At 50.0% G+C, this 25,161-nt stretch overlaps 1 protein-coding gene across 1 annotated transcript; it reads right to left on the reverse strand.

Annotated features, from left to right (window-relative positions):
* Positions 1–11,489: 11,489 nt before the first annotated feature.
* Positions 11,490–19,880, reverse strand: SNX20 (sorting nexin 20). Its single transcript, NM_001261262.1, is given in 4 exon segments — positions 11,490–12,389; positions 14,002–14,153; positions 15,622–15,760; positions 19,759–19,880. Coding segments are annotated over 3 exon segments (951 nt in total). The 5' UTR covers positions 15,752–15,760; positions 19,759–19,880; the 3' UTR covers positions 11,490–11,720.
* Between the last annotated feature and the right edge of the window lie 5,281 nt (positions 19,881–25,161).

Genomic DNA, 25,161 nt, shown 5'->3' on the forward strand with positions numbered 1-25,161 from the left:
TTTCTTTTGGGGTGCATGCTTTTGTTTTTAAACACTTGGAATAGGAAAACAAGCCTAGAGGCGGGAGGCAGGAGATCTGAGTTCAAGTCTTGGCTCTTCTACTCATTCCTTCTGTGGCCCTGAGGCCCTTTTTCCATCAGCAAAACCACCCCAGTGACTCCCAAAGGGAGCTCTGCCTTAGGCCTACCGAGGGCACCCCTAGGCTTTGCGGCCTTAGGCCTACCGAGGGCACCCCAGGCTTTGATGGAGCACCCTCAAAGCCTAGGGGTGCCCTCGGTAGGCCTAAGGCAGAGCTCCCTTGCTTCCCAGCTAGAAAAACTTGGCTTTGGTCTCTTTTACATGTTAAGCTTCTGTATCAGATTCCATTTGAAGAAAAGACTCTGTGGCTTAAAAAAAAAGTCTGTACCTTGCACTGGGGCAGCTCTGTAATCCCTTCCAATGCAAATATTCCAAGATTCTCCATCACGATGACAAATGCGCTTCCAACAGCCTTCGTCCTGCTTAGAGGTTGTCACTAAGCGTTCTTTCTGCTGACTGCTTCCTGGAGAGTGGCCTCACGTTTATCCACAGGAGCCTTCATCTTCTGGGGCATAATGCTGCTGAGCGCGATCTTCATGCTGGGGACCTGGGGGACCCTGGGAGAGAGGAGAAAGCAAGCAGGGGCACGAGGTGGCCCTCTTTTGAGAGCCCAGAGGCTTGGCATCTCAAGGCTGGGGAAGAGGTTTCAAGGAGAGCAGGCTGGGATGGGCGGGCAGGGTGGCACAGTGGTAAAGCACAGGCTCTGAAGTCACATCCCAGCTCTGCCTCTTACAAGCCATGTGACCGTGGGCTAAGCTCTTGTTTTCAGTCTTTTCACCTGTAAAATGGGGGCAGTAATAGGGCCTACCTCATAGGCCCACTGTAAGGGTTAAGTGGGCCAGGTCCATAAGGTGCTGAGCCAGGGCCTGGTATGAGCGCTGTCTACATACAAGGCATGAGTAATTGGTGGTTATGTTTACATGGAAGCTGCTTGGAGCCTCAAAGCGAATCCAGGGAAGGCAGGAGCATTGGGTAGACTGGTGCTGATCACTCCCTATCCCAGACAGGTCCTTTCAGGAACCCTATGCCAACACATCCCCAGACCTCACTACTGTTTACAGACAATGTATCAGCTAGCTATTCCTACATAACAAACAGCCCCAAAATTCAGTAGCTGGAAACAACAATAACATCTGATTTGAGTTCACAAAACACATGGATGAGAATTGGCTGATCTTGCCTGAGTTTGCCCACATGTCGGAGTGGGCTGGCTATCAGTGGATCTCAGCTGCCCTTGGCTCAGATCCTTGTGTCACTTCATCCTGTGTCTCCAGCTGGATACTCTGGACATGTTCTTCTCACAATGACAGCAGAAGCTCGAGGGGACAAGTGAAATGCATGAGGTCTCTTGAGGCCAAGGCCTGGAGCTGACGCCACTGTCCCTTCTGCCACATGACATGGGGCAAAGCCAGTGTCCAGGACAGCCCGGACTCAAGGGGTGGGGAAATGAACCCTACCTATTTAGTGAGAAGAACTATAAAGGTGTGTGGCAAACAGCATGAAGACAAGGAGGGATGAAGATCCAGGCCATCTCTATAATTCACCACACACTGGTATGTTAAGGAGGTGCCTGTGAGGATCTCATGGCCCCGATAGCTGCTTGCTATTCCTGATTCTTTCCTGTAGATTAGGGAATCTGGGGCTTTGGAGTCAGAACACCATGCTAGCCTCAGGTTCAAATACCAGCTCTGACTGCTGTTGTACTTGGTACCTAATAAATATTGAATATATATTTGATGCACCCATTTATTCTTTTATTAAAATATTTATATTTTTAAATTTTAACTTTTAGTTTTTTTGAGACGGAGTCCCACTCTGTCGCCCAGGTGGAGTGCAGTGGTGCGATCTCTGCTCACCACAACCTCTGCCTCCTGGGTTCAAGCAATTCTCCTGCCTCAGCCTCTCAAGTAGCTGGGGTTACAGGGTCCCACCTCCACACCCAGTTAATTTTTGTATTTTTAGTAGGGAGAGGGTTTCACCACATTGGCTTGGCTGGTCTCGAACTCCTGACTTTAGGTTATCCATCTGCCTCAGTCTCCCAAAGTGCTGGGATTACAGGCGTGAGCCACCACACCCAACCAATTTTAACATTTTTAAATTTTAATTTATTTTTGTAGAGATAGGATCTCACTATGTTGGCCAGGCTGGTTTCAAACTCCTGACCTCAAGTGAGCCTCCCAACTCAGCCGCCCAAAGTGCTGGGATTACAGGTGTGAGTTGCTGCACTCAGCCTATTAAGATATTTGTATTGTGAAATATAACACACAGGGAAAAGTGCATAAAAGCATACAGCTTAGCAAATTATTATTAAGCAAATACTCATAACTATCACCTGAGAGTAAGAAGTGAGACTCCCCACTGTCCCCATCCCAATCAAAACCTGACCCCCTGGAAGTGAAAACCACCATCTCAACTTTTATAGTAACCCTTTCTGCTTTTTTTTCTTTCAGGAGTTGTGATGGTTAATTTAATGTTAGCTTAACTGGGCCACAGGATGCCCGAATGTCTGATTAAACATTATTTCTGGGTATGTCTGCTAGGAGAGATTAGCAATGGAGTTGATGGCCTGAGTGAGGCCCATGTGAATGGGCATCTTCCAATTCACTGAAGGCCCGTACAGAACAAAAAAGGCAGAGGACGGTTGGATTTGCCTCCTCTCTGACCACTGAGCTGGAGCCTGGATCTCCTGCTCTCAGCATTCTTGGTTCCCAGGTCTGCAGACCCGGACTGGAATCTACACCGTAAGCTTGCTGGCTCTCAGGCCTTCAAATTGCACCACCGGCCTTCCTGGGTCTCCAGCTTGCAGATGGCAGAGGCTGGGACTTCTCAGCCTCCATAATTGTAGGAGCTCATTGCTTATACTAAATCTCTTTATATGCAAATATATAGACATATACTATATGTCCATATCCATATCTAGCTCTGCTCTTGGCTCTTTTTCTCTGGAGAGCCTAGTACAGGAGTTTTGCCATCTAAGCAATCATCCTTCAGCCCTCTGGTTGAGTCTGACCTGTCCTTGACCTTCAGGAAATGGAACCACACAGGCTGCATCAGTCTGTGTCTGGCTTGTTTCACGCAGTCTCTTGTGAGGTTCGTCCACTTCCTTGTGTCCAAGCATAGCTTGTTTCATAACTGCCTCATGTTCCACATGAGAATACCACAATTCCCTTCTCTGTTTTATGGTTCGCAGACATTTGGGTTGTTTCCAGCTAGGGGACAGTATCAGCAATGGTTCCTGCTGTGCAATTCTGGTACATGTCTTTTGTTGAGCATGCTTGCCTGTCTATAGGGTATATTCTTAAGGGCAGCATTGCTGGGTACTTATAGGGCAGTTTACGGTCAGCTTTGAAGGATGGTGCCAAATGGTTTTCTTAAGTGGTTGTACCATTTATACTCTAACAAGCAGGGAATGTCATTTCTCTTTTCTTTTCCTCCCAGCCTCCTTCCATTTTCCTTTCTTTTACTTATTTATCCAACCCACATTACCCACAGTCTCTATACTGAGCTTTGTGTATCTACTGGTGAATTAAAAGGTCACTAGTGGCATCCCCTGGGAGTCCTCTTCCCACTCCCTCAGTTCAGTAGGCAGATGGATGGGGAGCCCCCCCACGCCATCTGGGTCCTGAAAACGTGGGAGATGGGATCTGGGAGGAGCAGGGCATTCAATCTCTACCCCTGGAAAGCGGCGTGGCGAGGGTCTTACTGGGGAAGGGCCTCTTCCCCCAGACTGAGAGAAGCGCAGTTACGCCTTTTCCCGGGAGCCGTGGCCGACCCTGCTGCTGGGGGCGCCGATACTGGTTATTTGCAGCGCCCTCTCTTGTGAAACCCTGCGGATTCTGCTTGTGGGAGGTGGAGGGCGGCGGCCTCCGCCTTTTGGGGCCTCTGGGCTGAGGGAAGATGATGGAGGGGCAGAAAAGGAGTGAGGTTCCGAACCCCAAGTGGAGGTCGCCCGGGGACCCCCCACCAACACTTGCTGGAGAGAGCTTATAAAGGCAGCAAAGCTCTTCCTTTGCAGCATGATTTCAAATCCCGTCTAAGGGCTTTCAGAAACCTGGAGAAAGGTTCGGTTGCCTAGCTGTTTCAGCTCTTTCCGCCTGCACCGCGGGGATGCGTTCGGAGCCGCCGAGGCGACAGCGCCATCTGCTGCCTACTTTTTAAATTGCAGGATCAGATCCTCTCGGTCTCTCCAGACGTGCCCCGTGGAAAGGGAAAAAGATTAAACCATTAAAAATAGTTTAGATCGCCTGAAGTCAGGAGTGCGAGACCAGCTTGTCCAACATGGTGAAACCCCCGTCTCTACTAAAAATACAAAAATTAGCCGGGCGTGGTGGCGGGCGCCTGTAATCTCAGCTACTTGGGAAGCTGAGGCAGGAGAATCACTTGAACGATGGGGCAGAAGTTGCAGTGAGCCAAGATCTTGTCACTGCACTCCAGCCTGGCCACAGCACAAGACTCCATCTCCAAAAAAAAAAAAGGTTTAAAATGTTGACAGCCACTGTTATGCAAAGTTCAAGGGCCTCTCTCACACTTAGCTGGTGGAGGAGTGAATACAGCCTTTCTGAAGAGAGAAAAATTAAGTAATAGCAAAATCATTAAGCGTTTATGATTCATAAATACATACAATTTTTGTCAACTAAAAAAATAAAATATGTAAAAGTCAAAAAAGTGTCTATGATTCAGAAATGCCACCGTTAGAAGTTGCCATAAGAGTGCACACAAAAAGGACATATGGGTCTAAGTGTTTGCAGTGTTTGCAACAGTGTTGCCCCAAATAAGGAAATCTTGTAACATTGTGGGGGGCTTAAAATAACTATAGAATATGCATTAGAATACAATGAAACCATTAAACATAATGTGGAAGAATATTATATATTATAGGGAAATGCTCATAATATATAGTGACAATTTAAAAAGCAGATTATAAAACAATATGCCAAAACATGATTTCTGCCCACGTCTGCCCTGATGGGTGAGATAACTAAGGTTGCTGCCCTGTGAGGGTGTAGAGGCTGCCCCTCGGCCCCCACCCCTTTCCTCAGGAAAGGACATGTGAGTGTTTACTGCACGTCCTACAGATGAGGAGCTCACAAGGACCCTGGATGGGGGAGTCCTCTGAGGTTGCTGGAGCTGCTGCAGCCATCTTGTCACTGCCAGGAGAGAGCTCTGGAGAGCAAAGGCACAGCAGAGGAAAGCAGAACTAAGAAGAGACAGAGAAAGCGAAAGTGGGAAAGGGAGAGAGACATGAGATGACAAAGTGTGGGTCCTTGGATCCTGCTTGGTGTAAAGTCAGCCTGCTTCTGGACTTTACAGATAATAAATTCCTTCCTCCTCAGGTTAACCTGGGTTTTTGTGGCTTGTAACCAAAAGGGCCCGCACGGCCCACACACAAGCTCCCAGCTCATTTCCTTTGTAATTAGCAGTAACTGGAGGCAGGCGGTGCATGGATCTGCCTTGCAAGGCTTCTCTGTTAGTGCCTGGAGCCCACTCTCTCAGCTGGCACAGCCAGGGTGACACGTCAGGCCGGGTGTGTCCTGGACTTGTCCTGTTTCTAGGTGCAAACCAGAACTGAGGATGCCGAGGGTAGTGGTGGGGGGGTGGTTTCCTGCCTCAGGGCTGTGCTCCTGCTATCCCTCTGCCTAAAATTCTCCCCTCCCTGTGCTCCCAGGGCCAGCTCCTTTGTATGCTCTGTAATTCTTTGAACAGCGCCTCCTCTGAGAAGCCTTCCCTGACCACCTGGCTGAGGACACCATTCTGTGTCAGCTTCCATTTGCTCTGGGAGAGGCCTCCTGACACTTCACTTCCATGAGGCGGGGACCAGTTCTGTCCTGGTCACTGCTGTATCCCCAGCTCTAGATAAGGCCTGGGACATAGGAATGCCACAGATGGTTGGTTATTGAGAAAACGAGCAGTTAGATCATGGCTCCCAACACCAACACAATGGGGATGTGTAGGGAGTCATCTTAGCCCTACCAGCAGGTGGAACTGGTTTTACTGCTCCAAAACAGTTCCAGCGATGGGGACAGCCACTACAGAGCAGAGCTAAGGCCATGCTAGGCTGAGGGGCTACAGTCCACCCTGAACTGTCCCTCCCAGCCTGGAGCTAGTGAGGGGGCCGAACCTGGGAGCTGACTGGGATGGGGGCTTGGTGCAGGGACTTTTGGAGAGGAGGGCATTTTCTTGCTCTTACCATGGGGGCAACAGCTAGATGGGTGGCAGGATGGGGGGACCCACTCAAGGACATACTGCGGCTCCAGACTTCAACCAGCTCAGAACACTTACTCCATCTGAGGGTCTTGATATCAGGGTGTGGCATCAGGAGCCGGAGCCTATGGGTTGAAAGCTAAGAGTGGGCAATCAAAGCTGAAACCAGGCCCACGACTTAGGAGCTGGAGCGCACACAGGGCTGAACACACGACCTGGGGACCAGGAAGCCAGGGAGCAAAGTCTTCAGGGCACTTGGGCAAGACCCCAGATGGTCTGCAGCAACACACAGGCAACACAGGAGGATCAGCGCTACGTGGTGAGAAATGTACCTCCTTTCGTGGGACAACATTTTCCAGTCCTTCTGAGTAAATCAAAGAGAAATCTCAGCTTGGTGATTGCAGGTCTTTAATGCTTATTTCTCTGTCTCTGTCTGTCTGTCTCCCTTAACAAAAGTCTACCATCAGCCTCAGGCTCAGGGCCTGTCTCAGGTAAAAGCCGGTTAGGGTGTAATAACAGTGATCGGTTTCATTGTGTTTACTTTTGTAGCTGCTTTCTAATTATAGCAAGTGATTCTGAGTTTCCATTTTGGATAGTAATAGGAAGTTTCTTTTTTCAAGTAAATGTGCATAAGTAAAAGGAGACTGCTCAAAGGAAAACGGCTGGTGGTTGATAGAACAGGCTGTGGCATTGTTGGGCCCCAGAGGGAAGGGCTGTATAAGCATACAGGAATTTCTGGGAAGGCAGCTAAATGCAGTTGCTGCATGGGGGCCAGGAAGCATTTGGAGGTGTGACTGGGCACAGCTTGGCTTTTGAGCCCAAGAGAGGCCCGCTGGGGACATGTTGGGAGCCAACCTACCCCTACCAGCAGGTGGAACTGGTTTTGCTGCTCCAAAACAGAGCTACGGGGACAGCCACTAGAGAGCAGAGCTAAGGGCATGCCAGGCTGAGGGGCCACAGTCCACCCTGCACTGTGCCTCCCAGCCTGGAGCCAGGAAGCTCAGAGAGGCCAGTGGCCCTGCCCAGGACTCAGCACTGACCCTGCACCCCCAGGCCCAGCTGGGTGACCCCTAAAGGCTTCCTGGAATTTGAATGCAGGGTTATTTTGTGTGTGCTGCCTCTCAGAGCATGTCACTTTGACGTGGACATCTCGGGTCTGGTCCTGGTACTGTCCCTGTCTCGCCATGTGACCCTGGGTGGGTCACCTCTCCAGCCCTTGATTTTCCCATCTGTAAACAGAGATGAGTAAAATAACCTTTAAGGGCATGTCAGTCCATTTTGCATTGCTATAAAGGAATACCTGAGGCTGAGTAGCTTATAAAGAAAAGAGGGTTATTTGGCTCACGATTGTGCAGGTTGTACAAGAAGCATAGCACCGACATTGCTTCTGGTGAAGCTTCAGGAAGCTTCCACTTATGGTGGAAGGGGAAGGGGGAGCTCATGACTTACATGGCAAGAAAGGGAGCAAGAGCGATGTCAGGCTCTTCTAAACAACCAGCTCTCACATAAACTAACAGAGCAAGAACTCACTCATTACCACGGGGAGGGCACCCAGCCATCCATGAGGGACCTGCCGCCATGACCCAAACATCTCCCACCAGGTCACACCTTCAACACTGGGAGTCACATTCAGCATGAGATTTGGAGGTGACAACCACACATCCAAACCATATCAAGGACCCATTTCAGTGAGGGGACCAGGGACATACCCCTTCCCCTCTCCTCCACATCCTTTAATGTGGGGCTCAGCAAGGAAAATAGGGCTTGGGTCAAATTAAAACCTGGGCTTAATTTCATGCTCCAGCTATTAGCTGTGTAACCCTGGGCAAGTCACTTAACCCCCCCAGATTACAATGTTACAAATGATCCCATTTTCCTCAACTGAGACATGGGATAGGAACATATCCTGAGCAGAGCTGGACTGACAGTGCTATCAATGGCCCGACAGTGCCTGGTCACACAGTAGGCCTGGGGAGCCCTGACTTGAGCTGTGTGCAGAGCTTGTTTTCAACTGTGGGCTTGGCATGGACCTGTCGGCATCCCAGGGGACAGGGTCTCATGAGGATGCCTAATCCCAGCTCAAAGAGGAGACCCCAGGACTCCGTCACAGCCAGTGGCGGGGAGTGGCTGCTGGAGAAGGGCTTCATTGGAATGAATGCCTTTAAGCTCCAGGCCAAATGCCCAGAGTGGGTTTGCAGGTATGATTGTGAGGCTGGCATGGTGGGCCCATCTGCAGTCCCCTGGGATGGGACACCTGTACGGTAGAGGGCCCGGGTGGAGAGAAGACAAGGATGGGGATGAACCCAGGACCACAGACGGCCCAGTTCCGTGGATGATTTTCATCGAGGTGCCTTCAAGTCAGTTCACCATTGGGCTTCTCAACCTTTGAGGTACGCAGGTAAGAGCCACCTGTGGCAGTAGGGGAAGCTCTTGTTAAAGTGCAGATTCAGCAGGTCTAGGGTTGGGCCTGAAATTCTGTGTTCCTAACAAGGCTCCCTCCTGGGTATGGAGGTCAGGTACTCCTCACCTCTCCTGTGGACCCAGCTTTTGGGGGGTCAGGAGAAGAAGGTTCAGTCCCAGCTGCCGCCACTCTAAAGTCTCCTAGAAACAAGGACTAATACAGGTGGCGTGGGAGAGGGCCCAGGCAAACAGGGGAGGTGGGGTGCCCTGGTGGGGTGGCAGTGGGCCCTGCGGAAAGCTTGCTGGAGGAGGGGGCCTGAGGAATTCAAGGACTTGTTCCAGGAACCCAAGGAATGAGTGGGCTCTAATTGCTGCAGCATATGGGAGATTCCAGGAGGAGCTGACTGTGGCGGGCCATCCCAGGCCATCAGACAACTTGTAGTGGATGAAGATGCAATGTCTATGGCCAGAAGAAACTCCCATGGACCCTCAGGCCAAGGCTGCCAGAAGCACGAGGAAGGGGCAGCATTGCGTGTCATCAGGAAGAGGCAAGGTGATGGTCCTGAAGCTGCCCTGTGTGGCCAGTCCCTTTTTGGGAAGCCTGAATAAATCCATTTCCTGTGCACTGTGTGGGAAGCCAACCCCTCTTCAGAGGTACTGATGGGGAGCCCCCCATGTGATTCTATAGGCTCCTTTACTCCCATATAAGTATTTTCTCTCTCTGTGCACAGCACACACACACACCCCACACACACATATCATCTATCTGTGATTTTGAGATGCACTCTTTTTTTTCACGTTTCAGCACCTCTGAACTCAATGGGATCCTACACTCCTTATAGGCCTGGCTTGATGCTGACATCCTTCAGTCCCAGGGAAGACCTGAAGATCTCCAGGTCTTGAGGCCTCTGGAACACCTCCATCTGAGACCACTTTAACATGATTTCTGTGCTTGAGGGATTTTGGACCACGCTGCGTGTATTCAGCCCTAAAACATGGGTGAGTGCCAGCTTGCAGTTCAGACTCTTAGAGGAAGTTCCCTGTACTCCACCCAGTGCCAAGTTTGATTTGTGTGAATTTTCTTAATGTCCCCTCCTGTACAACAGGTTTATTTGGTATTAATCCTTATATCAGGGGTGTAACTCTTTGGTTTTCCAGGTGTTTTTTTGCTGGAATACCGCATTAAACTGTCCATGTCGGGTATTTTTTCTTTCTTAGTAAACATTTGGTGCATCTTAGAGTTGACAGCATTTTAGATTTGAAGAAATAACTGACAAAATCAATATAATCTGTTCTGTCATTACAAATAGACTCGTAGCTCTTTAATTTTTCCATTTAACACTTTAATTTTCCATAGGCCTAGATTTTCAAGAAGTCCAATATCTCTCACTTGAAGTGTCTTTTCCCTAGAGTAGATTGGGAGATTTGAGGGATATCTGTCCAAACACAAGAAAGTCTGTTTCTAGTCTCCCATCAAGCCTGATGGGGCGTCTACAGTTGTTACCACAAGGTGTCGCTGTTGAACAGATTCTGGTGCAGTCTAGTGTATACTTGTCCAATTCTAGAGTGATCACTTGCTGGGCCAAGTCCCTCCCCTTAAGTGGTGCTGCACAATCAGGTTCCCAAATTACAGACTCTTTAATGCACCCTAATGAGCTCATCCAGGCAGTTTAGGTCTTCAGGGGCTTCCAGCCTCCAACATACATTGGGCCAAAACCAGACTGTACTACCAGCTCCAAGCCCTGTGTTGAATCTAGGTCATTGGTCCAGATGCCCCTTCATTCTGGGCCTGTGGTGTCCTTTCCAGACAGCAGACCTCAGTCAAGGGTATCCCAGTCCATCAGAGAGGTTCCAGGATCACAGATCCTCAAAAGGGGCAGTGTTGAGGATTCAGTCTCTTCTACACAGAAGCCCCATTAAGTATGTTGTATCAACTCCCCCCAGAGCTGTTTCTACATAACCCAGGGAAGCCATTCAGGAAACAGCTGCCTTATGAATGAAGATCCACCCCTAGACAGTGTGCTATGCCATCCCAGCCAGAAAAATTGTTGGCAACTTCCCTTGCCAAAAATGCCTTGTATCACAGAATCTTATGCCATTATTGCTTTCTGGCCCAGGGTCCTCCCACCCTTCAAAAGGATGGCATACAACTCCCACCGTGTGTGTGTGTGTAGAGGCTGTTCTTGAGGGCAGTAGGTGAGATTTGTTTTGCTTCATCAGGTCTACATGGTAAGGGGGAAGGGCTAGAATACTAGGATAGTATTAGGATAATGGATGGGAATATTTTAAAGCAATTCTGAGGTGGAAGGAACAGAGAGAAAAGCCTTGGAGCAGCTGGAGAGAACTGTCTTCAAGGAAATGGACTAAGCTTTGTCTAGAATGTGCGAGGTAAACTTCTCTTCCAGCTTCCCATGAAGACACTGGTCTGGATGTTTTTGGCAGTTGGGTTTGTGTTTTGGAGATGAAGTGGCCCTGGCATCAAGGGGACGTGGCACACAAGCAGAGGCTTCCAAGGGGTCCCAGGAACACCTCTGTCTGATACAGATGGGGAAATTGAGGACCAGAGGATGGGCTTGTTCAAAGTCACCCAGTGAGTTAGAGCCCCCAATGGCTTTTCCCATTAACAATGAACCCCAGGCCAGGGGTGGTGGCTCACACTTATAACCCCAGTGTTTTGGGAAGCTGAGGCAGGAAGATCATTTAAGGTCAGAAGTTTGAGAGCAGCCTGGGCAACAGAGAGACCCTGTCTCTACAAAAAAAAATAAAAATAAAAATTAAAAATTAGCCTGGTGTGGTGGCGTGCACCTGTTTCCCAGCTACTTGGGAGGCTGAGGTGGGAGGATTGCTTGTGCCCAGGAGTTTGAGGCTGCAGTGAGACATAATTGAGCCACTGTACTTCAGACTGGGTGACAGAGCAAGACTGTCTCAAATAACAAAAAAGAAAAGGAAAAAGGAAAAAAGAAGAAGAAGAACCCCACACAGCCCACCATGAGCCATGGTGACCCCAAATCTCCAGCGTCCCTGCGGGGTCTTAGGCCGGCTCAGTGCAGGTATTCTCGTACGGTGAGCTCCTTCAGGGTGATGCCGCGGGGCGTGGGCCTCCGGAGCTGGCTCTCCTCCAGCCTCTCCTGCAGAGACACGAAGTCCTTGCCCAGCGTGTAGGCCAGGCGGACCATGGCGTCCAGCAGAGGCGCGTAGTAGCGATGGCCCTCCCTGGCCTGCAGGCGCTGCAGGGCCCTCTCTCCTGCCGCGAAGGCCTCGGCCGGGCGGTCGAGGTCGCGGTGGCACAGCAGCACGGCGCACAGGGCCGGGACGGCGGCCGCGGGGCAGTGGGCGGTGAGCTTCTCCTGCAGCGGCAGCACGCGCAGCAGCAGCTCCAGGGCGCGCGGGTACTGGCCGGCCCGCAGGCAGCCGAACGCCTCGCGCAGCTCCTGCCGCGTGAGGAAGTCCAGGAACTCCCGGGAACGGCGCACGCAGCGGATGGCGTAGAGCAGGCCCAGGTACTCCTGCAGGGCGCGTCGACGCTCGCAGATCATCTCCTCCGCGAAGTTCCCCGTCAGGTGCTTCCTGGGGAACTCCACGTCTTCGATCTCCTCCCTGAACGTCTTCAGCAGCGCTTTCTGGAGCTTTGCGAAGTCGGAATAGCGCCGTTCTAAGACGGCCTTGTTGTTGTCAAAGCTCCCAGTCTGGATGACGATGATTTGGTACACCTAGGGCGCAACCAGAGAGAGCCGTGGCCACCTCCTGGCGGGGGCTGCGGTGGACGCAGTACCCCGAGAGTAAAGTTAACCAGGCCGGTGTAAAGCATGCCCTGAAAACGGGCGATCCTTATATGCAATTCTGTTTATTAATTAACTAATTAATTAAATTTTAGAGACAGGGTCTCGCACTGTTACCCAGGCTGGAGTACAGTGATGCGATCATACCTCACTGCAACCTTGAGCTTCTGGGCTCAAGTGACCCGCTCACCTCAGCCTCCTGAGTAGCTAGCTGGGACTACAGGCACACCCACTACCCGGCTGATTTTTTTTTTTTTTTTTTTTTTAGAGATGGGGTCTGGCTGTGTTGCCCAGGCTGGTCTTGAACTCCTGGGCTCAAGCGATCCTCCTACCTGGGCTTCCCAAAGTGCTGGGATTACAGGCCTGAGCCACTGTGTTTTAAATTACTATTGACATCAGCTGAGTCAACCCTGGAACAACAACACAGCAAGGTGGGGACATCTGGGAAGGAAAAGGGCAGAGGGTCCTGCCCTGCAGGCTGCTGGGGTCGCTCTTGGCTTTACTTGCTAAAACTGGGCCTCCTTTTTCTGAACTGAGATGCTGTGTTTTCCAAATGTTTCACATTTGGGAGTTAGTTTTAGGTACAATATAACATCATTTAGGTACACTGGTGATGCCGTTATATGGTAAGAAAATCATCCCTTTTCAATTCTTTTTCAAGAGAATCCTGATTACAGGCAATTATATATTAAGGGCAATTATAACCCATGCATCTGACTCCAGAGCCAGATTGCATGGGTTATAATTACAGTCCCACCATGGTCTAGCTGTGTTGTTTTAGATGAGTAATTTAACCTCTCCGAGTCTCACTTTTCTCATTCATAAAACAAGGAGAGGCATAGTGCCTACCTCACCCGGTGAGGATTAAATGAGTTAATGTACTGAAACCACATGGAGCTGTGCCCAGCATGCCATTGGCATTCAATGGCAGCTTCGTTATTTATCCTGGTCCCAGATAAGTGAAGGAGAAGGATGAAGTGTGGCTCTTAGGCAGTCTTTAACATCTCCTTAACACAAGCTAAAATTCCAGTCTAACAGGGAGAGCAGCCCCCAGGCGCAGGGCTTTCCTGAAGCCACAGTACCCAGCTAGAATTTAATAACAGCGCATAGCTTTCCTTGTATTGATTTTCCTTGTTTCGACTTTTCTAGTATGTTACTTTTTCTTTGTGCCATGTGATACTGGTTTTCCATTTAAGGTATTTCTCTTTGAAATAAATGTACTTTGTGTTTTTAAAAAGTGATCCAATTTAAAGAAAAAATAAGTAGTAATAATTATAATGGATACAGGGATATGGCAAAATTGGTGAAGAAAGGACACAGGTGACCGACACCCGATAAGATGGGATTAAACTGGGCTATTTCCTTCTTGGGACCAAGAAGCATGACTTCCATGGTTCGAATCCTCACAGACCCTAGCAGGTGCTGAGCCTGAAGTGTGCTGACCCATTTCATAGTTGGGAAACCTGAGGCCCCACAAGACTTATTCAGGGCCGGGAAGGAAGCAGAGTGAGAGAGGCTCCACCATTTCCCGATCTCTGCTTACCACAAACTTAGAGACTTTTCTCTCCTCGATGCGAGCTGAGGCGATCTCAAAGAGCAGTTTGACGTGCTTCCAGCGGCATTTCTCGTTCTGCCAGTACTGCTGGAGCTCCCGCGTGGTCATGCTGGAGTTGGAGCTCAGGCCACTATGCATGTCTGGAAGGACAACACCCTTAAGGATCTGCACCCTCTCAGTGCACTTTTGAGGCATGGCTTGGGGAGATGGCTGGGTCTATCTGAGATGGGATATCAGAACTCCTAAAGAGTACTGAATATCCCTCTCTCCCACTCCGCCATTGATAGGCCCAATTGGGGCATCAGACAGACCTCTGTGCCCAGCCTGGCAGAATCCACCCTACCACTGACAATCTCAAATAGCCCATCACCCCCAAGTGGTTTCTTAGCTGTGGAATGTGGTGTGGGCATTTTGCATCGTCCACTTCTGGTCTGCAGATTGGCCATGGTGAAATCCCCGCTCTGGACAAGCAGAGACTGACTTGTGTGTTTCTGTGCTCCCTGCAGCCCTGACTTTGTGACTGTCGCCAGGACTCCTTGAGCACACATCAGTGGGCAGGGGAGGCAGCAATAAGGATGTTATGTTCCAGCGTCAGCGGGCTGGCCCTTCCTAACCTTCTCATCTAACTGCTCACATGCTAGGCTCTTCTTGGACGTGCACTCCTCTGCCTGGCATCCAACCCTCTATTTCCATGCCTGGAAAACGAACACAGTGTTTCTTAAACCCCACTTGAGCCCTGCGCCCCTCTGAGCTTCTTGAGAAGCGCAAATAATTGTGCATTTTATCGCAAAGGGCATGGTTCCCAGCCCTTTTCCAGTCTACCCTTCAAGACCAAGCCCCCACATCACTGCACATGCCCCTTGGCATTAGAGTAAGAGCCTCCCACCTTGTTCCTATACTTTTTCATTTTATTTATTTGTTTTGCATGGCACATCTATTTTTCACTGATCTGTTTCTCTACCAAACCTCAGGACTAGTGCAGTGTTTGATTTGTTCCTGTTTCTGTTTCCCCAGTGCCCTGCATAGGGCCAGGAACAGAGCAGGTATTGAGTAGAGGACATCTTGAAGGATTGTAAGAAAAGATTTGTTCCAGGAGATGGCACTACAGCAGATGCTGTCCATGCCCCAGGCTGGACCATGCCCTCTTGGCACCTACTTTTCCAGAACATGCCACTGGCTTCCCTGAGGGCTTTCTAGGGCCATAGCAGCAGGCCCAGGAGCGTCCCTTCTCCTCTGCAGGGCAGGACTGGTAGATAACAGCCCGGCTTCCTCACCCCAGGATAGCACAACCCAGAGATATATTCCAAGGTCTCCCAGAAGACCCCCGCTAGGGTTGAGCCTCAGCCACTTATCATGCCTATCTGTTCACTGATGTCCTGCCCTGGCCTCTTGCCCTTTTCTGCCATTCCCATTCCCCTGCCGTGACTCCTAGGACCATCTCCCAGATAAACAGCTTGCACCAAATCTGTGTCTCAGTGTCTGCTTTGGGATAACCCAAGTTACAAGAGCTGCCCGGGCCTCTTGCTATATCCGCCAAAGTGACCCACATTTGTACTTTGAATGCCTTCAGACCTCTCCCCCAGACCGAGTCTCAAGCCTCAAGCCCACCTAAATGCCTGTCAGGTCCTGGGTGTGGGAGGTCAGGGCCAGCGGCTGGTGCTTCCTGCTGGGTCCTTGCTGTGCACTGTGTTATGGGTCCCTTCCAGCCAGGGCTCCCAGGGTGCTCTGGACTTGCCATGCTCCAAGCCTGCCAGAGGAACAAGAGAACAGTGAGTACCCACTCCAGTTGGGGTTCCCGGTGTCTCCTGGGGTGCCTAGGAGCTGTGTCATGCCCCCTCCTGGGAGTCAGAGGGAATGACAATGGCCCCACGGCTCAACCTTCCCCACTCTCCCGGCTGCCAGATCCCAGACCTGGGTCTGCCCCTTTGCTGGGCAGGTTACTCCAAGGCAGAGAAGACCCTTCACCTATTGTGATGATCCATGTATAATTGAGGTGATCCTTACATATTGCTCAGAGTTTTAAATGAGATGATTTCTTTTTTTTTTTTTTTTTTTTGAGACGGAGTCTTGCTCTGTGGCCCAGGCTAGAGTGCAGTGGCCGGATCTCAGCTCACTGCAAGCTCCGCCTCCCGGGTTCACGCCATTCTCCTGCCTCAGCCTCCCGAGTAGCTGGGACTACAGGCGCCCGCCACCTCGCCCGGCTAGTTTTTTTTTTGTATTTTTTAGTAGAGACGGGGTTTCACCGTGTCAGCCAGGATGGTCTCGATCTCCTGACCTCGTGATCCGCCCGTCTCGGCCTCCCAAAGTGCTGGGATTACAGGCTTGAGCCACCGCGCCCGGCCTTAAATGAGATGATTTCAAGCAAAAGTATTGGCTTTAGTGATTACTCGAGCGAAAGATGCTGGCTTGTGCAGACACTCACTTTTATGTTACACATGCGAATGAAGTCTCAGTGTTCAAGCTGAACACGGTGGCTCATGCCTGTAATCCCAGCACTTTGGGAGGCTGAGTTAGGAGGATCACTTGAGCCCAGGAATTTGAGACCAGCCTGGGCAATGTAGTGAGACCCCGTCTCTAGAAAAAATTAACAAAAATTGTCCAGGATGCATGCCTGTGGCCCCAGCTACTTGGGAGGCTGAGACAGGAGGATCCCTTAAACCCAAGAGACTGGGGCTGCAGTGAGCTACGATGACGCCACTGCACTCCAGTCTGGATGACAGAACAAGACCATCTCAAAAAGAAAAAAAGAAAGCTCAGTGTTCAGAGCAGGTAGATACTGGTATGAATCTTCTATCGATCAATCAATCAATTATCTATCTATCAGCAAAATTAACTGATAGCTTATACCCACTTCATACCCACCTAGGTTCTTCACAGCCCCTAATCTAGTTTAATGCTCACAAAAGTCTATCATTACCACCACATAACAGATGAGAAAACTGAGGTCTAGCCCAAAGTCATGCAGCTGGTGAGTGTGCGCAACAAGCAAAGCTGAGTTTGTCTCCAGTGCTTGTGACGTGCTGGCAGTGCGCTTGACACCCAACACACACTCTCACGCTAACCTGACCACTGTCTGCACTCAGGACTGTTTGCTGCTCCCTTTTATGATAAGGGAACTGAGACTTAGCGTTGCCGAAGGTAAAGAGCTGGTGAGTGGTGGGCAGGATACAGACCCAGGCTGGGCTGACTTCAGAATTCTCTCCACGTTACTCAGGGAGGGAGAACAGGCAGCTGGGATCCGGTTTACATAATAACTCCGTCTGTGACCTGGATAAGTGGATGGGATGACCTGGTAGCTGGCAAGTGACTCAACTTCTCTGTGCTTCTGTTTCGCATAAATTGGGGATAATAACAGAACCCACGTTCGCAAGGCTGGGGTGAGGATTCAGTCAGGCAGACTCTGAAGCCTCAGTTCAGGGCCCTGTCCATTCCGGAGACTGTGTAGTACCCCCGCTCTTGGTGTCTGGTAAGTGCTAGATGTTTCCAGAAGTATTTGCGAATTAAATGACTAAATTAAGGTGGATTGGAATAGAATTACAAATGTTTGAGACAACTTAGAAAAAGGGACAATTAAAGCTAGGCTGGAGCGAGTAGGTGGTATACTGGTTAGGCATGGAAATTCAAGACAAGGAAGGTGCAAGTGACCTCACCTTTTTCTACTAGGACCTGAGGAAGCTGCTGGTGGAACACAGAGGTAGAGCTGGGACTTGAACTCTGGTCTGTTGGATTCTGTGCCCTTGATCTGAACCCCTGAGCTGACTACGGCCTAGAGAAAGATAGAGCCAATGCCTCCCTGGCACCCCCTGAGCACAGATGGGGGTGGAGGTCATGCATGTCCCTGAGCACAGCCAGTGCCTGTCCCTTGCTCCAGGGATGAGAGCTCCTGGCCTGGGAGAGGGAAGGTCAGCTGGGGCCCAGAGTCTGCACTTCATGGGGAAGTGCTTGCTGTGTAGGGTGAAAGGAACCCTGGGGCCTTCTCCATGTGGCTCTGCATAGCCGTCCAGTGGGAGGCCCTTAGGGACCCTTGATCCAACCTCACCTTTTACAGATGGGCAAACAGAGACACAGAACAGGGGCCTGGCTGGCCCAGGGCTGCACATTCTTGAGCATGCTGTCACGGGCACCTCTCGCTTGTCTCTTGTCCCTGTCAGGGAGTCAGGAGACATTGCCTTCCATCCTGACCAACTGTGTGTCCTTAAGCAAGTGCTTTAATATCTCTAGGCTTCTGTTTCCCCACCTGAAAAGTGTGGCTACAAGCCTCATCCTGTTGATAAGATGATGGATGACTAGGGATGGGTTTCCTACATTCTGGTAGGTGTCTAAGTGAGACAGCGGGTGGTCTATGTGATTCTTGGTGGCTGGGATTCTTGGGGGCCCAGGGCACTCTTATGCTCAGCACTTCTGTAAAATGGGTGATGGTGAGTGCCCTTGGCCTCAGGGGCCCCAACCTTTGCAGACCTGTTTGCATGACCAGGCAGCTGGCTCCAGATGAGAAGCAGGGCACTATTGGCCCAGAGACCCTGTAAGACCCTAGAAATGATGCCTCAGCTTGACACTCCAGAAAAGACTGAGAAAGCTGATTATGAAACCAGGCCTCAGAATAAAAATCAAATTCAGCAGCCACAGTCAGCTCCCTTATAGTTGTCTCTTACAGGTTTCATTGGGAATCACCCATTTAAAGAGGAAGGGGAAGGAAAGAGTTGTGCACTGGTGTATCCGTGGGGTCTTGGGTAGCTTCCTATCCCTCTCCAGGCCTCAGTGTCCTCATCTGTGAAATGGGAAAGCAATCCCGTCGCTCTAAAAGCTCTCTGGGGACAGCCACATAGACGATTCCATGGCCCTTTCCTCCCCTCTCCTCACTCTCTGTAGCAAAGATTTCTTGACTTTATAACAAAATACTATAAATGTTGGTGCTGTTGGCCTGGAGGCCTGTAGTTGGCCCAGGGAACAGAGCAGCTTCCCAGTCCCCTCTACCTTCCCGCTCTGTGTGCATAGACAGTCATTCTCCTCCTCCTGTCCCCAGGTGTCCTGACCACCCCCCTCTCCAAAAGCTGACTGCCAAGTCCAGTCCTTCTTCTGCTGGGCACACAGAGGCCACACCATCTTTCTGAAGGCCTGCAGAGGACTTTTCATGGGGGACGAGCCTCTAGGGGGTGAAATAAAGCTCCTGGCCCACTCTGGGAGACAGGAGATCCCCGGACGTTGGATGTGTGGCTGCCTCTGTTGGGGAAAGGGTGGGTACCCTCCAACAACTGGACGCTCACCTGAGAAGCCTTGCCAAAGCCAGGGGCTCCCAACCCAATGTGCGTAAGAATCCCCTGGTGGGGTGGGGGTGGGATCCCAGGGGCTTGTTCAAAAGCAGGTTTCCTGGCTCCTAACACAGGAAAGTGTCATTGAACAGACCTGGATTCTGTATTTTCCACGAGTCCCCTAAAGCTATGCTGATGCAGGGATTCCCTGACACCGTTTTTTTTTTTTGAGAAACACGGGTGTGATGACTTATTCTCCAGGCCCAAGATGGGTTGTACAAGCGCCTAGCATCTCAAAAGGAATGGAGGTGATGGAGGGTCCAGGAGCTGTCCCTTCCTCTGCCTCAGTGCGCTAAGGAGAGCTCCAGACACAGTGGCTGTCACTAACCCTTTCCCCTCCTACCCTGCCCCCAACAGGTGCCAGGCAGGGTCCCAGGAGGAGGGGACTCAGGCCACAGCAGGCAGAGGACAGCTGAGTTTGGGATCAAATACTGACCTCCAGTCTCTGGGGCTGTGCGTGTCCAGGGGTCCGGGAGGAGTGTCACATGGCCCCTTCGAGCTCTTGGTTCTCAGCTCCGGCGACCAGCCGAGGGACTGACACTTTCTAAGTTCCCCGTTTGAAAACAGGAAACAGGCTGTGTGACCTGCTCCTGATCGCCCCAGCCTATTGGCTGGTGAAACATGGTATATTGAACTCAACTGACAGCCTGCCACCTCTTCTTCCGGGTAGCGCAGGGAACGGCAAGGCAGTGCAGGGCCAGCCCTGTGGGGTCTAACTCAGCCTCACTCTCCCTGCAGCCTTGCAGCGGTCTGGCTGTCCTTCAAATCCCCGTTGATCTCTGGCATTCAGGCATTAGCTCTCAGAGCCCTTTCACGTTCATTATTCTACTCTATGAGCTAAGCATGATGGGGACCGTCATGCCCCTTGAACAGATGGGAAAACCGAGGCTTGGGTCACAGAGCTGGTGGGACACAGAGCCAGTGACTGACATAGAAGAGCAGTGGTGTGGAATTACAGTTCCATCTGGCGCCTTTTCTCTGAGCAAAGCTGTATCCATCACCACCAACAGAAAGTACCAGGGAAGCGAAACCCCAGGGCAGTGGTGTGATTCATGGCCACCCATCTTTGTGGCCTTGACAGCAAGAGAGGAAATCAGACAAAAAAAAAAAAAAAAAAAAAAAAAGAACTTTGCTGGCTCTCCCAGAAGTTTACCACATGTTTTTTTCTGAGCCACGATTCCCTTCCCCTCCATGAGAAGTAGTCACAGTCTTGATTCAGATGGGGGTTACTACTTTGCTTTTCCTTAGAAATTTACCACCTATGAGATCCTCAAACAATTCAGTTTCATTTTACTCATTTGTGAATCTTATATAAATTGAGCCAAGCATACTGTGTGTATTCTCCAGTGCCTTGCTTCTTTCATGCAACATTTATGTGTTTAAGATTCACTGATGCATTTCTGGGTAGCTAGTTTTTTCATTTCCATTGTTGTGTTGCTACATTATTATTATTATTTATTTTACTTTAAGTTCTGGGATATGAGTGTAGAACGTGCAGGTTTGTTACATAGGTATACATGTGCCATGGTGGTTTGCTGCACCCATCAATCCGTCATCTAGGTTTTAAGCCCTGCATGCATTAGGTATTTGTCCTAATGCTCTCCTTCCCCTTGGTCCCCATCCCCCGACAGGCCCCAGTGTGTGATGTTCCCCTCCCTGTGTCCATGTGTTCTCATTGTTCAACTCCCACTTCTGAGTGAGAACATGCGGTGTTTGGTTTTCTGTTGCTACATTATTTAAATACATTGCCATTTATCTTTTTTTGTTGTTACTGTCTTTTGATGCACACTTGGGGTGTCCCTAGGACGGCCATCATGATCAATGCCCCTGATGATATTCTTACACATTTCTCCAAGTCCATGTACTTATCTGAGGTGAAATTGCTGGGTCTCAGAGTATGGATAGCTTCAACTGTGCTAGATTACGCCAAATATTTTCCAGAGTGACTATGCCATTTTGTATTCTCACCAACAGTGTATGAGAATTCTGGGTGCTCCACCTTCTCACCTACACTTGATATGGTCATTATTCTTATTATCTTAGAGACGGGGTCTTACTCTATCACCCAGGCTGGAGTGCAGTGGTACCATCATAACTAACTGCAACCTAGAACTCCTGGGCTCAAATGATCCTCCCACCTCGGCCTCCTGAGTAGCTAAGACTACAGGTATGTCACCATGCTTGGCTAATAAATTTTTTTTTTTTTTTTTTTTTTGTAGAGATAGACCATGATGGCCACTACGTTGCCCAGGCTGGTCTTGAACTCCTGACCTCAAGCAATCCTTCTGCCTTGGGCTCCCAAAGCACTGAGATTACCAATGTGAGCCACTGTGCCTGGCCTGGTCAGTGTTTTTCAGTGTACCACCGCATTAATGTGCAGTGGTCTCTCATCATGGTTTTAAGTTGCATTTCCCTAAGGACTAATGATGTTGAGTATCTTTTCATGGGCTTATTTGCCATCCTTATACCTTCTCCAGTGAAGTGTCTGTTCAAGGCCATTGCTCATTATTGACTGGATTATTTTTAATGGTTTGTAGGTGTTCTTTATGTATTCATTTGGGTTTATGTGCTTCTCAATATCTTTTTCCATCCTGCAGTTTGTATTTTGTACTCTCTTAATGGAGTTTTGTGATGAATAGAAGTTGCCAACTTTAAAGAACCATATTAGTCCTTTGATATGGTTGAATTTCGACTTTCCTAATTGCAACATGAAATTTAATGAAGCCCTCCTAGTACCAAAGCATTCTGCCTTGAGCCAGTGTCATCCTTGGAGGGCATGGAGATTTCTCCTGTATTTGCTTCTGCAACGACCTCATAGGCTTGTGAACCTCAAGAGGAGTTCAGATGAGCCAAACACTTAGAACAACACTGTTCTGTGCTGTACAAGTGCTGGCAGTTCTTATTATTCTAAAACCGTTATCGCTTGTCTTTTTCATTGGAGGCTCTATAATGTCCCTGTTTACCTATTGACCTTGCTTATTGACATGCCCTGCAATCCCACCTCTCTGCAGTGCCATCACTGTCATTAAGAACCTCCACATCTGCAAAGGTCTGTCTCTGGGCGGAGCTCATGAGGAGTGCCATGAATGCTGTGCCTCTGGCCTGCTAGCTGGGGCACCCCGTAAGTGCAGGGGCCATACCTCAGTCATCTCCGCCTCCCCCTGCCCAGCCGAGGGCCTGGTGGTGTGGCTCCCTGTGTCTAGTGAGGCTGGAATGCCCTGCGCCCTCTCCTCCCTGGGTTGTGCCCCGTAACGTTCCAGTTTTCTCGCCTACTCACTGCCCAGGCCTGGAATCTGCGAGACACCAGAGTGGAATCTAAGCCCTTCTCTGCGGCCCTGTAGGCCTCTCACGCTGCAAAAGGCAACCACAGGGGGAAAATGTGTGGTTGCTGCTGCTTCCTCTTATGGGGAAAGGAGACGTTTCTTGGAAACCCCCTGATGGAGAGGGGCCTGGCCCACATAGGTAGGACCCGGCTGAACCAGAGTGACCGGAAGATGCCACGCATGGCCACCTGTTGGATGTTGCTTTTTCTCTGCAGCCAGAGGTCTCTGTGGTGGAGGCAGAAGACATGGGTAGTGTCTTAGCTTGGGCTGCTGTAGCAACACACCGCAGACTGGGTGGCCTACACAACAGACATCTCTTTCTTACAGCTTTGGAGGCTGGGAAGGCCGAGATCAACATGTTAACAGATTCAGTGTCTGGAGAGGGCTTGATTCCTGGTTTGCAGATGGTTGCCTTCTTGTTCTATTCTCACATGGCAGAAGGAGGGCTAGAGAGTGCTCAGGGATCTCTACCCTCATGGCCTAATTATTTCTTAAAGGCCTCACCTTTTTCGTTAGGATTTTGATATATGAACTATATGAACTTGGAGGGCACATATTCAGTTCATAACAGGCAGGCAAGGTCCCATCGTCATGCGGGGGACACAGGAGTGGGCATCCTCCGTTGCAGTGCTGAAGCCAGATGGCGAGGAGGGTCACCACGAGGCACCAGCAGTGAGAAAGGGGAAATGCTAGTAGTGTCTCAGAACCTGATGCCTCTCCTAGAATTCAAAATCAGAGCACCTCTCCATCTCGCTTGGACCCTTCAGTGGCCTCCCACTGCATTCAGAGTAAATTCGAACTCTCTGCTGAGGCTTCCATGATCTGCCTCTTGTCTGCCTTCCCGCTTGTCACTCGGTCCACTCCCAGTGTCACTTACCACACACCAGCCGACCCAGACTGCTCACTGCTGCTCAGACGTGCATTTGTCCTCACAGTTCCTTCAGCTGGAAATACCCTCCGCTTGGTTTTTCCATCTCTGGCTTTCTCGTCTCGTCTCGTCTCGTCTCGTCTCATCTCATCTCATGAAGCGGCAGCTTCATTGTCGCTTCTCCCTGCGGCCTTCACCTGACCCCTCTGTCGGGATCTGTCCTTGTTTTGCTTATTTGTATACTTGTGCATTTCCTGTCTCAAATGCCACAATGGCAGGGACTTTGTCTGTATCATCATCTGTGTCCCCGGCACCTAGCACAGTGCTTGCAGCATAGTGGGTGCTCAGTAAGCCATTGTATGCGTGAATGAATGACAGGGTGAATACAGAGAAGTGGTCACCCAGGCTGTGGCTTCAGCTCAGCCCTGACTCATTGTGTGATTCTGGGCAGGCCACCACCCTGATTTTTGGCTTTCCTAACTGCAACATGAAATTAAATGACGTCCTTTTACCACCAAAGCATTCTACATTGAGCAAACAATTGAGTACTAGAAGCTACCCCTCACTGCCGCTCTGGATGCCTGACATGCTTGGAACTGCAACACTGATACGCCTTCTTCGAGAAATTCAACAAGAGTGTATCAGTCCCAAGTGTGCCTCCCAGCGCTGGTACAGCAAACCACAACTGGCCAGGGTTTTTCACAGGTGACACAAAATTTGATCTTGTCAATCTTGTTTTTTGCAGCTGGATGTGCCCGTTTAGCCTTTTATTAAATTTCAAAGGTTCTCAATATTGCAGGATTTAAAAACTGGGGCTGCAGACAGGATGCACGCGGGGCACCACTCTGGTTGTATTGAGACATGGCAGGGTGGGGCTGGGTACAGGCGCATTTATTTCTACACCGCAGGCTGAGGGAGCTTCAGTCACCATTACTTAACTTCCTGGTCTTTGTCAACCTCAGGACTGTCAGAACTGGGAATTGTGTAAAGATTCATGGTTAAGATTAGGAGAAAGTCCAACTTTTCTGATCAGGAGAACATACACCTCCCATTCTTGGGACATCTGTTTGGGCAAAGGTGCTGATGAGCAGTTTGGGTGGGGTTAAGGGCTGTCAGGGCCATTGTAAATCATTTTAAGGTATATGCCTTGCACAGAGGACCTAAAAAAGGGCAGCAGTGGGCCGGGCATGGTGGCGGATCACGAGGTCAGGTGATCGAGACCATCCTGGCCAACATGGTGAAACCCTGTCTCTACTAAAAATGCAAAAATTAGCTGGGCATGGTGGCGCATGCCTGTAGTCCCAGCTGCTCAGGAGGCTGAGACAGGAGAATTGCTCGAATCCACGAGGTAGAGGTTGCAGTGAGCCAAGATCACACCACTGCACTCCAGCCTGGGCAACAGAGCGAGACTCCACCTAAAAAAAAAAAAAAAAAAAAAGCAGCAGAGAGGCTAAAATCCAGCCCTGTCTCTTCTGTTCCAAGATGGCACTTGTGACTACGCAGATGAAGCTGGCACTTGTGTCCACACATTGGAAAAGAAGAATGATATGGTCTTCTGTGAGTTAATGAATGAAGGAGTGAGAAACTGATTTTCAAAGACAACACCCTTGGCCAACGGAACATTTTATGTTGCCGAAGTGGGGTTTGT

The sequence above is a fragment of the Macaca mulatta genome, chromosome 20, assembly GCF_049350105.2.
Source record: "Macaca mulatta isolate MMU2019108-1 chromosome 20, T2T-MMU8v2.0, whole genome shotgun sequence".
NCBI classification, from domain to species: domain Eukaryota; kingdom Metazoa; phylum Chordata; class Mammalia; order Primates; family Cercopithecidae; genus Macaca; species Macaca mulatta.